Genomic DNA, 13,299 nt, shown 5'->3' with positions numbered 1-13,299 from the left:
AGGCAGGAAGAGTGAGAGTTCAAAGACAGCCTGAGACAAAGAGAGGCACTAAACAACAACAAAAAAGAGACTCTGTCTGTAAATAAAATTCCAAAAAAGTCAGTGTGGATATGGCTCAGTGGCCAAGTGTCCCGAGTTCAATCCTGGGTACACCACTCTCCCCTGCCAAAAAGTCTCGGTCTAAAAAATCTATCATATCATTGTGTCCTTGACTGACATAAATTAATGGAGTCAATAGTCAAGTATTTTTATGGTCTGATTTACATGTGGACATATTATAAATAGGAATATATTTAAAGCAGCTATTTTTTTTTTTTCGTTTTCGGCGGACACAACATCTTTGTTTGTATGTGGTGCTGAGAATCAAACCCGGGCCACATGCATGCTAGGCGAGTGCGCTACCACTTGAGCCACATCCCTAGCCCTTAAAGCAGCTATTAATAAACTCTTTTGCAATATAATTATGGTATTAAGAAAGGCTAGGACTTGGGATGAGTCATACTTCAGTGGTGGAGTGCTTGCCTGGCATGTGTGAGGCACTGGGTTTGATCCTCAGCACCACATAAAAACAAATAATTAAAATAAGGAATGTTTGGAGCATGATATTTCCTATTAAAAAAAAAAAGAGAAAAAAGTAAGGCTAGGACTTTTAATACAAGGAAAGAGGCAAGAATGAGACACACACTGGCAGAGCAAAGGAAAGAGAGGAAGAGAGAAGGAGAAAAACCTTCAAGTGTCCCTGAACCTCCATAGACATCCAACTCTGATAAATCACATCAAAAGCTTTTTAATGATGAGGTATATGCTAAGTTAGAACTTACTTTGGCCAAGTATAGTATCCCCAGTGAGTTTTTTCAACAAAGCAACTTGACTCCCATTCTTTTTTAGTTCTTGGTATACTTTTGCTATTATAATGCAGCCAATGATTATCAGGCCTATCACCAGCAAGAATTTGGGTGGGTTTAGGATATCCACCTAAAAAAACAAAAAACAATCAAATTTGATTAAAAACATTTATACACAGCTAGGTGTGGTAGCATATGCCTGTAATTCCAGCAGCTTGGGAGGCTGGGGCACAAGAAGTGCGAGTTCCAAGCCTGCCTCAGCTATTTAGCGAGGCCCTAAGCAACTTAGCAAGACCCTGCCTCTAAATAAAAATATAAAAAGGGCTGGGGGTGTGGCTCAACAGTAACACACCCCTGGGTTTTCCCAGGTAACCCCGTCTGCCAAAATAATGTTTATAAAATTATTTTCAATTTTCAAATCAATAGTGCTACTATAACTCTGTCTTTATAACAAGGCACCATCTAATAAAATTCTCTCAAAAGACCACATAGGGTTGGAGGTGCAGCTCCACAGCAGAGCACTTGCTTAGTATACGTGAGGCCTCAGGTATGATAGCCAGCACTGCAAAAAACAAAACAACCATAACAACAACAACAAAAAATCCTACATATAAATGAGCAATTAAGGGAGTAACTTAAACCAGAGGAAAAAAGATATGATTATCCACTAAATGATTTTAGAATACTTATTTGGGGGAAGAATTATGCAACAAACTTCTTCCTATCAGCAAAATTAGAAGGATTAATTTTGTTAAAAATTTTAGCTTTGAATTAATTTTAAATGTACAGACGTTAAGAAATCCCCACATATCCTTCACTCATATACCTCAAAATATTGACATTCTCTTTCTCTTCACATATATACACAAATTTGGGGAACAATTTTAGTTGAAACTGTAGACATATTGTCCCTTTACCTACAAGGTATTTCTGTATGTACTATAAATAAGAATATTCATTTACCTAGCCTAAACAAATCTTCCAAAATAGTTAACACCGATCCTATACAATCATTTTAGCAACATATATTATTGAAATTGTTGTCCCAGTGAATGTTCTTCATAAACGGGAAAAAATTTTAAGCTTTTTTCTCAATCTGTGCTCTAATTTAGAAATAAACAAAGGACATGTGGCGATTAAATGCAATGTTTTAACCAATGATTGGTTCATTTATCAGGAAAAAGAAAGGTTTTCCTTGTGAAACATATTGATACAGTAAGGTATAAAGAAGAAAATCAAATTTGTCCCTAATCTCATCACTCAAAGAAAAACCTTTAATGAAGTGATAATAGCTATTTTAATTTTGTGAAATACAGCTGAGTAAATAATTAGTATAATTGTTCTGTGAGTGAAACAAATAATAAAAAGTAGATGGTGTATATTTGCCCGAGTGTGCATCTTAGAGATATCTATATTAAGAAAACAAAGGGTTGGGGGTGTGGCTCAGTGATAGAGCACTTCCCTAGGTTCAACCCCCAGCACAACAAAAATAAAAACAAAGTGAAGATACAGAGTCAATCTACTTTTGTAAATACTTATGTTATCCCTAGATTTTACTGTCACTATTCTCATACTGTCTCATACTGTCACTGTTCTCATACTTTGTGTTAATATCTATAGAACAATACTTAAGACCAAGAACCATAATTTATACATCTCAAGAAAAATGTATAAATTTTATTGAAAAGCACTACTAATTATTTTTGGTAATACTTACTGATTTCATAAGGGTTGATAGTTAACTTTTTGTGTGTTCTCTTTAGCTGCTTGAGAATTCCAGTAACAGCTGAGATAGCCATCTAGAAAACAGGTGCCATACAAGAAACAAAATTTTTAAAACCTCTTAAAAGACTGACTGCTTTACCCAAAGCAGATGCTGGATTTTATTTCTTACGAAATCACTTCCGCCAATGACAGATGATAAGAATGTGAGATCTGACTGGGAATGAGTCATTGGCAGCTGCCATTCTTCAATCTTAACCCAAGTTCTTTAGAACTTCAACCTTTTCTTTGTTCAGCTACTATCTGCTCATTTTTCACATCTCAGCCTAAGCATCTTTTTAAGAATTTTTCTCTAATATACTAGATAGTACCCTTCTTTAAGCCTCTATACTTTGAGAGCAAAATAAAAAGTTATGCTGTATATTTTTCCCCTTGTGCACACCTAATTTTCTAAATTTTCAAAGTCAGTCTTTCTGATTAGCCTACAAACATTTTCCCTACTGTATCTTCAGCGTTGAATGTAGAATGCCTGAACATGCCCTCATATTTACTGAATGAATTACTATTGTCTCTGAATCAACAAAAAGAGATTTCAAGTTAATAATCTTCAATGTGTTTATAGGGTATGTATATATGCATGTAAAGAAACTGCATGCTTCAATGAGATAAATATTCTCACACCCAATATAGTAGCTAAAAAAAGTATTTACCTTTCGAACTACAATTGCATCATGGTTGAGATTCTCAACAAAAAACCGTATGGCACGAAGAGGCAATACTCGATCATCTCTCAACAGTAGAGACAGAAGTCCAATGCCTATATGTTCAAATTTCCAGGGCCTTAAAAGGGGGACAAGTCAAAAAGCACATTACTCATAAAAAATATTGGTATTTGCAATATAAATATTAAGTTTCTCAAGAATTAAAATACCTAAGAACAATAATGCCATCATTAACCCCAAACCTCTCCTCCATCCCTTTCCCTCTTAGTTTTCTTCTAAACACACAATTCAGAGTATAATTTTTTGTGACATAGTCATTCATAGTCTTCCATGTAGAAATTCTCTATACATCTAAGATAAATGTCTTCATCATTTTTTTTTTTTAGGGCTGGGGACATAGCTCAATGGTAGAACGCTTGTCTGGTATACAAAAGGTTCTAAGTATGATTGCTGGCACCATGTTACAAGGTGCAGAGAGGGGGGCTTTTTGTACTCACAGGTTTCTTTGTTCCACACCATCCAGTAAAGTGTTTACCAAATTCTCATAGTTCCTTAATAAAATAAAATTCAGGTGAGGTATTGTTTTACTACAATACTAAGAAAAACATCAAATAACATAAACTCAAATTCTAACCAAATTCATCCTTACTATATTTCTCAACACCAGATTGTAAAAAGGCCTAGTAAGAAGCCAGCCAAATAAAAACAGACTGGGAGAACAAGGGCTGGGTACAGAGAATAACAGTTGTTTCTGAGCAGACATTCTGAAGTGAAAAGTAAATCTATAATTAGCATCCAATTAGGAATGGTCTATCATATATGTTATGTTGGCTATCTGAAATTAGATAGGCTATAAGAGTTTCTAAAGACTTTTTAGAAAAAAAAGCCAGAACAGAGGTGTGTACCTATTAGTTCTAGTACTCAAGAGAAGCTGAGGCAGGAGGATCACTTGAGCTCAGGAGTAAAAGGGCAGCTTGAGCAACATAGACAGACCCTGTCTCAAAAAGTATATAGGTGGGTTGGGACTGTAGCTCAGTGACAGAGCATTTGCCTAGCATCTGTGAGGCACTGGGTTCGATCCTCAACATCACATTAAAACAACAACAACAACAACAACAAAAAGGCATTCTGAACATTTACAACTACAAAAAAAAATGCTTTTTAAAAAATGATACTTGTCTATTAAAAAAAAAGTATTTAGGCATAATCATATACTAATTACAAGGCATAGCCAAAATCAAGTTAGAAAGGCTCCTGCTTGAATGTTATCAAACCACTCTACTTTCTAAAGTGCAAAAATACTCTGATACCAAATGTGATAAAAAACAAATTATTGTTAAGAGCTATTAAGCAATACATATGTTGAACTTCAATTTAGGATTTAATAACAGAAACAACAACATTTCCCACGAAAAAGTTGGAATACAATTAACCTTTATTTTTACGATGCTAATTTTCAATCTCCATAGATTAAAAATAAAAATTAGAGCTCTTTGCAATAATTATTTCCCAACTCTTTTGTATTTTCTCAAAAGTCATGTAAACATGGCATCTATCTTATCAGACCATTCATCAATTACCTTAGAGCATCAGCATTCTTTTCTTGTTGGCGTTTAAGCCCTTCCTTAATTTTTTCTGGGCTAAGTGATAACTGGTTGATAGAAGGATTCGGTGACTGTTGAAGTAATTCTGCTATTGCAACACATGACTTTGGAATCTTATTGGGAGAAAAAGAGAATTCTGTTACATACAACATGGATGAACCTTAAAAATGTTATGCTAAGCAAAATAAGTAACATTTTATGACTCCATTTATATGAAGTATCTATTTTTATATCTTTATTTGTTTTTATGTAGTGCTGAGGATAGAATCCAGTGCCTCACACATGTGAGGCAAGTGCTCCACTGCTGAGCTACAACCCCAGCCCCTGAAGTATCTGTTTTTAAAAAAATATTTTCAGTTGTAGATGGACACAATACCTTTATTTTATTTATTTATATGTGGTGCTGAGGATTGGAACCAGCACCTCACAGGTATTAGGCAAGTGCTCTATTACTAAGCTACAACCCCAGCCCTGAAGTATCTATTAATGGGCAAATCCATAGGGAGATAGAAAGTAGAGTAGTGATTTCCAAGGGTTAGTGGTGTGGGGGAATGGGAAGTGATTATTATTGGGTTCAGGCTTCTTTTTGGATGATGAAATCTTCTAGAATTGGAGCAATAACAGTTATATGACTGTGTGAATGTATTTTTATGAACATATATGAATAAGATAACTACTAAAGGTAAATTTTATGGCCCATGACTTATATTTCAATTTAAAATTTTTTAAAAAGCATAGGGGTGGGGGTGTGGCTCAGTGGTAGAGCACTTGCCTTAGCAAGCATGAGGCACTGGGTTCAATTTTCAGCATTGCATAATAAATAAGTCCATTGACAACTAAAAGAAAAATTTAAAAAATAAAAATCACAATCTAGTAAAAATTGCAAATAGCAAGACTGAGTTTGATCAAAATGAAATACATTTAAAGCAGTGGGAAGGGATGTGAATCATAATCACCTTAGGAAAGGGGGATTCGGCTACTTTCAACCTTCTTTAATTCACCCTTACATTCTGAGGGGGTAAGCCTATGGCATTTGAGAAGTTCTTAATATGATCTGCTACATCCCTCCATTTGCACCCTAATGAACTTTATATTCTTACCTATTTTTATATTCTTCATATTTTTATATTTTATATCTTTATATTCTTACCTACTTCAAAATCATTCAATTTTAATACCCCACACTATATAGAGTATGTTCACGCCAATTCATGCCTTTATACATGTACTTTTTTTTTGCATTACAATTCTTATTACACAAATATACCACAATTTTTCATCTGTTTATGTGTGTTATATGTGTAATAAGAATCGTAATGCATTCCGCTGTCGTGTATTTTAAAAAAATAAAATCCATAAAACTAAAAACAAAACAAAAACAACCCCCCCAAATTTCCAACAAAATAAAGGAATAAACTATTTTATTTAAAAAAAAAAATCCCGCACTATAAATTATGAACCCAGAGGCCAATCTTTTACTACATTGGATATGACCAACCTCCTATATTATAATCAACTTCTTGAAAAATGAGGCTATGAACACACACAAAATAACAAAGAACACAACAATGTAATAATCCATAGTTGCCTTTTGGTAAAAAATGGCCTGGCCCTCTCCTGTACATGCTCAAACTTGCTACTCTACCTTGTTATTTACAGTAATGATCACTAAAACCACAAAATGGAAACAGAAAACAAATGTCTTTTTTAAAATCGCTGCAGCTGGGTACAGTGGCACATGCCTATACTCCTAGCTATTCAGGAGACTGAGGCAGGAGGATCAAAAGTTCAAAGCCAGCCTCAGAAACTTAGTGAGGCCCTAGGCAACTTAATGAGACCCTGTCTCTAAAAATAAAAATATAAAAGGAACTCGGGATGGCCCAGTGGTCAACTGCATCTGAGTTCAATCCCCTTTGTTCCCCCCAGCCCACAAAGAAAAAAGCCACTAATATTATTGCTGAAAATACATCTGAAAAATAAAAGGCATTTAAGTAAGGCAGTCTTTCCATTAAACTCAAATGAAAGACTCCCAGCTAGCTGTGAGCTTCCTCCCATCCACACAGTGTATGCACCTACCTCCGACTAGAAATGCCTGTCTGGGGAGGTGGAAATAAGTATGGGGCCTGTGGGAGGGCAGTGTACTATGCTGAAGAAGTGCAGTGTGATGAGAGGAGCTTCCACAGCTGCTGCTTTCTGTGCATGATTTGCAGGAAAAATTTAGAATGCATAACAGTGGCAATTCATGATGAGATGTACTGCAAATCCTGCTATGGAAAAAAGTATGGGCCAAAAGGATATGGTTACAGCCAGGGCACTGGCACACTCAACATGGATGGCGGTAAGAGGCTGGGCATCCAGCTACAGAGTGTTCAACCTCACAGGTCTACAACAAATCCAAACACTTCTAATCTAATCTGAAATACGGAGGTGCTGGGAAGTGTTCAGGAATGGGGATTCTGTTTATGTCGCCGAGAAGATAATTGGAGCTGGAAAGCCCTGGCACAAAAAATATTTTCAATGTGCCCAATGTGAGAAGAGTTTTAAATCAATGACTCTGAGAAAGAAAGTGAAATCTACTGCAAAGGATGCTATGCAACAACAACAACAAAAAAAGATGCTATGTCAAGAACTTTGGCTCTGAGGGATTTGGCTATGGCCAAGAAGCAGGAGCCCTTGTTCTTGCTCAGTAAAGGTGGTAACCCAAAACTATGCATCGCACACTTGAGAATCTCTTCATAATCTAGACAGATGATTTCGTAACACTACACTACTGTGAAATTCTACCAACATTAAGTGCTGTATATTACCCTGTACTTGGATAAGTTGGCTAACTTGTAGGAAGAGAGTACTGTATCCTTTTACTTAATTCATCAGCATTTTCAGGAACCAATTCTTTATGTTTTAAATAAAACTTCAGCTTAAAAACAAAACAAAAAAAAAAAAAACACTCAAATGAAAAAATGTTTTCGCTTACTGTGAAGTCCAAGCCAATTGTTTCATATTGCCTGTGAATCTTTTCTGCAAGATCATCAAACAGTCTCACAATTGATGGCTTTTCTAGTGACATTGCTTGGCTAAGCCCTGAAGAAACAATTGCTGGCCATGTCTGCACAATACAGTCCCAATCATGAAGGTTTGCCAAACACACACCACTGTGATTTCCAAGGAGACAATACAAAGCACCCTGTAGGAAAAATTAAATTTATATGGAAAAGAAGAGACATTATTCAGTAGCAACAAACACATATTTATGTTGTTTTTAAATTTACAATGATTAAATGCTTGATATTGGTTCATAAAAAAGGTTCACTAATTTAACGTGTTACTTTTAGAACCTGAATTAGTGTTATCCACTAATACCTTTTCTAAGTCATTTAATAGAGGGTTTGCTGAAAGAATGACTATTAATAAGGTAATACAGAAATATATGGCTGTTTCTAAGAACACAGATTCCATTCTAATATTCTTTTACTATTTCATAAAGGCCATGAAATGTGCCATTCAGTATCTTAGGGCATAAGCCTTGAAATAATTTATTAAAAGTAATTAAAACCCAGTTGGCAAGTATTTTACTAGGTATATAAAAACTTGGCTAATTATACTATAAACATTTTACTCATAAAAGTCCAATAACAGAATGAATCTGATGGCAGCAACTACACTTTCTTTTCTTTTTTTTTTTTTTAAGATGAGGTCTGACTATATTGCCCAGGCTGATCCCCAACCCATGGGCTCAAGTGATTCTCCTGAGTACAGATCACAGTATAGATCACAGGCCTATGCCATAATGTCCAATTTATTTAGAGGGTACCCTTTCTAAGATACCCCTTTTTCCATAAAGAAGAGTTATTAGTATCAAAACATTTTATTTTCAAAACATTCACTATAACTTGATTCCAATCTCCTTTCTTACCTGCCCCGTATTTCATTCTTCTACAAGTTCTTTCTAAGGTCACTGATAACCTCAATTTTGCTGACCTAACAGATATTTTTCAATGTGGATCTCATTTCACCTCTCAAATTTTGTCCATATATACTGTTCTCAATAAATGCGGCCATATACTATCCAATGAGTTGGACTTTCTACAACATTCAATATTGGGGATCAGCAAACTTCTTCTGTTACAGGGCCTCTGTCACAACTTATCATCTCTGTCACTACAGCATGAAAGTAGCTACACATAATACAAAAACAAATGGACATGGTTGTGTTCCAATAAAACTTTATTTACAAAAGCAGTGTAGTAACTGACACTGGGCTATTTGATGATCAGTGCCTTACAATATAACTTCAAGGAACATGTTTAGAATGTTTAGTGCTCATCTTAATTCACTTTAGGAAGCTGTTGTTACTGAGTCATTCTTCTGGAAAGATCTCTCTGCCTTCTGTGATTCCTCCTCATTTCACGATAATTTTCTGACTTCTCTATCTCAAGCGCTTGGCTTCCAACAGTATTTTTTTTTTTTTGCAGGAGGATGGTGTTCTTTTTTCAGATAGTATTTAACTATGATGTACAGGCTGGGCTTAAATTCATAAGCTCAAGTGATCTTCTCACCTAAACCTCCTGAGGAGCTGGGACTACAGTTACCTGTTCGACTTGGCATCTAAAAAAGCTTCTCAGTACACACCCCTTGGTCCTCTTCTCATTCTATTTCTAGGCTCTCCAACTCACATCCAAAGGTTTCAATTATCATCAGCATATATGGAAATGTTATCTTTAAACTCAGATGTCTAACTCCTCCTTGATTATTGCCTCTTAGTTAATACGAACCAAATTAAACATACTAATTCAATAGAGTCTGTTTCTTTCTCCCTCTCTGATATGCCAAATAACCAGTTGTACAATCCAGAATTGACACCTCCTTTTTAGTATCCTCATATTAATTCACCAAGTCCTATCCATTCTCTCTCCTAAGTAACAATCAATCCATTTCTCTCTTATAAGAAATCAATGTATCTTACCTAGACTCTACTTCATCTCTGAGATGTAATATTTGCCTTATGTTATCTCCTTCTTTCTCTGCTCTAGTCAGATAAACTCACTCGGTTGCTACTCTCAACTTGGTAGTTTTTCATCCACCTTTCACATGGTTCAGCTAGTCTACTCAATCACTACCACTCATAACTGTTTTACTCAAAAAAAGTCTGCATCCTATATTTTCTCCATGATAATACTGATTTCAATCATAGATATATAAGTAAATAATTAGGAAGAAAAAATGATATTGTAACTATTTAAAAGGTGAATTGTACCAGTGTCTTTCATTTACTTTGAAATATGTCAAAAAATAAGATAGTAGGTGGGTAAATATGTGATAAAGCAAATATAAAATTTAAATATAGAACTGGCTTTTTGTTTTGCAGAGCTGGGGATCAAACCAAGGGCTTCATGGATGCCAGGTATACACTCTACCACTGAGTGACATCCCTAGCCCCCAAATATAGAATCTAAATGGTGCATACATGTAAAATTTTTTTTGCTTTCTCTATAGTTGAAATTCTGCTAAGGAAAACAAAAACATGAAATCCTGTACCTTAAATTGCTGTTGTGTGACATCTTGTCTGTCGGGACGTAAAAACTCCAAAACCAAGGGAATAATATCTCTGCAACAGAAGTTATATGCTCCTAAAGCAGCAAAAAATGTTTGCTGAGCCTTATTTCTGACCTGGAGGAAGTATTAAAAGCAAAGAACATAGATAAACTACAAAAGATTCCAACTGAATTATCAAAACCAAAGTGATAATTTTTGTGTCTAACTAATAGAAAAATATGTTGAAGTACATACTCCCCCCCCGCCCCGCCAAAAAAAACCCCAAGTAAATGATTACCAAAAGAAAAGCACATTACCATCAACCACATTCATGGTTTAAAAGATTTGTACTGTTATAAATAGTTTGATAAAGGGGAGAATGAATGAGACCAATAATCATTCGTTAAGTAATGTAGCTAAAAATATGGCTAAAATTAAGCAGCAAACTAACAAACATTTTATTCTGAGTCACTCTACATAAGCAGTGTCAGATTTTCTCTTTTGTCCACACAGGAAAATTAAGACTTTTTCTAGGAGAAGCATAAGTGCAAAAGAAACAAAGAACTTGCAAACTTCAATGCAAACCTTAAGTATAAGCTTCATACATTTTGAACCCAAATATTCAGTAAAAAATTGTAACCTATGGGTCTAGTTCAATAGTAATAGATAAGTGATCAGAATAAAATAAACACATTCTATATATTTCAAATTCTTTAAACATTATTTTAGAAGGATCTGTGAAAAACTAGTCACCTAATCTATATTACTTTACAGGGATAGAACAGTTCATTGTACATGAATCGATCTGCTTTTTCTAGTTTTTCTGCTTGGAGGTATTTCTTGGTCCTATGCTTAAAGAATTGACCCCCAAGTCTCCTGATAGTGGCTTCCTGAAACACAAGCATAATGCTGATGAGGAATTATATGGCCTTCATACAGTAGCTTTCAAAACTTAATTAAGCAATCTCATGCTATACAATCTTTAAATTTAAAAAAAAAATTTTTTGAGAAGCAATTAATTACCGACAGTACAAGTAATGTTTTACTTAAAAAAAGAAAATGGAAAAAAAAAAAAAAAAGCTTAAGCTGGGCACAGTGGCGCAAGCCTGTAATTCCAGGGACTCGGGAGGCTGAGGCAGGAAGATTGTGTGTTCAAAACCAGCCTCAGCAAAAGCAAGGTGCTAAGCAACTCAGTGAGACCCTGTCTCTAAATAAAATACAAAATAGGGCTCAATGGTCAAGTGGCCCTGAATTCAATCCCTGGTACATTCTCCCCCCACAAAAACAATAACAACTACAAAAAAAAAAAAAAAAAAACCACAAAGTTTGAAAATACTTGAAATTTTAAAGGTATTTTCAATAACAATGAGTTTCAGGAAGCCTAAAGATCAGTTATGGTTTTCTAACTTCTTGGTAGTTGCCTGTGGGAAAATTTTTAAACTCAAAATAGGGATATTCCAATTCCATATAGTAAAATGAGAATGTGAATGAGGCAGAGTATTTGGATAAGCCTTACCTGACTATATGAACTTGTAGATAATCGGAGAAGATCTCTGATCATATCTTGATGTATCTTTTTGTACTCACAACCCTCAACAGTTAGTGTTCGTAGCTAAGAAAACAACAATGTAAATCAGATCTTGAAATGTTTACTGAAAGTTCACTTATTTATCTGGAAAACTGGCATTTTAAAAAGTTGTCATGACTGAAAAAGATATTTACCTCATGCTGCAACATTACTCTGTCAATCAATAGTGCTCTGATATGTTGTTTTTTCCCATGAAGCTGGAAAATAAAGTAGTAAACACTTGAACATTTTTTCCTTTTTTTTTTTTTTTAAGAAAGAGTGAGAGAGAGAGAATTTTTTTAATATTTATTTTTTAGTTCTCGGCGGACACAATATCTTTGTTTGTATGTGGTGCTGAGGATCGAACCTGGGCTGCACACACGCATGCCAGGCGAGCGCGCTACCGCTTGAGCCACATCCCCAGCCCCTGAACATTTTTTCCTAAATGACTTCAACAATGAATTCCTCTGAATACTTAAAAAAAAAACTTAGTTTGAAAAAGGTCCATGGGTGGCCAGGTGCGTGGTAAAGGTATTTCTTTCATTCAACATTCATTAGGCCTGGGGCTAGGGATGTGGCTCTGGTAGAGAGCATGCCTAGCATGTGCTAGGCCCCTAGCACCACCCCCCCAAAAAAAAAGGTCATTAGGCTTATGCTTAAAATATATATTATCTCAATTAATTTTATGGCTAATAAAAATCTCTCCCTTTTAAATAGGCTGCTTATTTCTGACCATTTATAAATGAGAACCCATGCATGGGAGAACAAGAGCTGATCCTTATTCATTTAAATACTGAAAGTTCAAAAGCAGCCTTTCAAGAAAATTGCTCAATTCTATTAATGTCTATGAATAGCTCTTCTTGTTAAGTGCATAGGTATACTATGGAATATATCTTTTATATTTCTAAAAATCATCATGTAAGCTTTTGCCCACACAATCTTCCACCCAGTCACCAAAGATAAGACACTTGAGACTCAGATTATTACTCACAGCTTTACCACATTAAAGTACCCATAATTCCATCTTTTTCAAAACACACTTATCTCCATCCTAATACCAGTGACTAGATACAGACTGTTTTTTCATCTTGCCTATAATGATTCAACTGTACTCTCAGTTTCTACTTTCAATCTCTTAATATTTACTTTTCACTGAGGTTGCAGAGCTTTCCAATATTCAGTGAACTGAATATTGATCACTTTAATATTAAAATTAGATAGCTAAAGAACTTTTAGGGTTAGGAACATAGTTCTTGGAAGAACATTTGCTTGTCTACAACAGCTAGCACAATTAATATACAAGCTTT

At 35.1% G+C, this 13,299-nt stretch overlaps 1 protein-coding gene and 1 pseudogene across 2 annotated transcripts in view; one reads left to right on the top strand and one right to left on the bottom strand.

Moving 5' to 3' along the window:
• The window catches only part of Psme4 (proteasome activator subunit 4), a 98,294-nt gene that overhangs the window by 26,847 nt on the left and 58,148 nt on the right, over positions 1–13,299 (bottom strand). For both annotated transcript variants that reach the window (XM_058573140.1, XM_046424058.2), the window contains 9 exons: positions 12,148–12,210; positions 11,942–12,037; positions 10,429–10,560; positions 7,868–8,077; positions 4,870–5,006; positions 3,787–3,840; positions 3,278–3,407; positions 2,563–2,644; positions 822–975 (listed from right to left, as the gene is read on the bottom strand). In XM_058573140.1, the coding sequence (XP_058429123.1) occupies positions 822–975; positions 2,563–2,644; positions 3,278–3,407; positions 3,787–3,840; positions 4,870–5,006; positions 7,868–8,077; positions 10,429–10,560; positions 11,942–12,037; positions 12,148–12,210 (1,058 nt within the window). The remainder of the gene's footprint in view (positions 1–821; positions 976–2,562; positions 2,645–3,277; positions 3,408–3,786; positions 3,841–4,869; positions 5,007–7,867; positions 8,078–10,428; positions 10,561–11,941; positions 12,038–12,147; positions 12,211–13,299) is intronic.
• Positions 6,982–7,583, top strand: LOC124078950 (cysteine and glycine-rich protein 2-like; annotated as a pseudogene).

The sequence above is a fragment of the Marmota monax genome, unplaced genomic scaffold, assembly GCF_021218885.2.
Source record: "Marmota monax isolate L192 unplaced genomic scaffold, Marmota_monax_Labrador192_F-V1.1 WCK01_AAM20220418_F8-fsc00015, whole genome shotgun sequence".
Classification (NCBI taxonomy): Eukaryota; Metazoa; Chordata; class Mammalia; order Rodentia; family Sciuridae; genus Marmota; species Marmota monax.
This window is presented reverse-complemented; position numbering and strand designations above follow the sequence as displayed.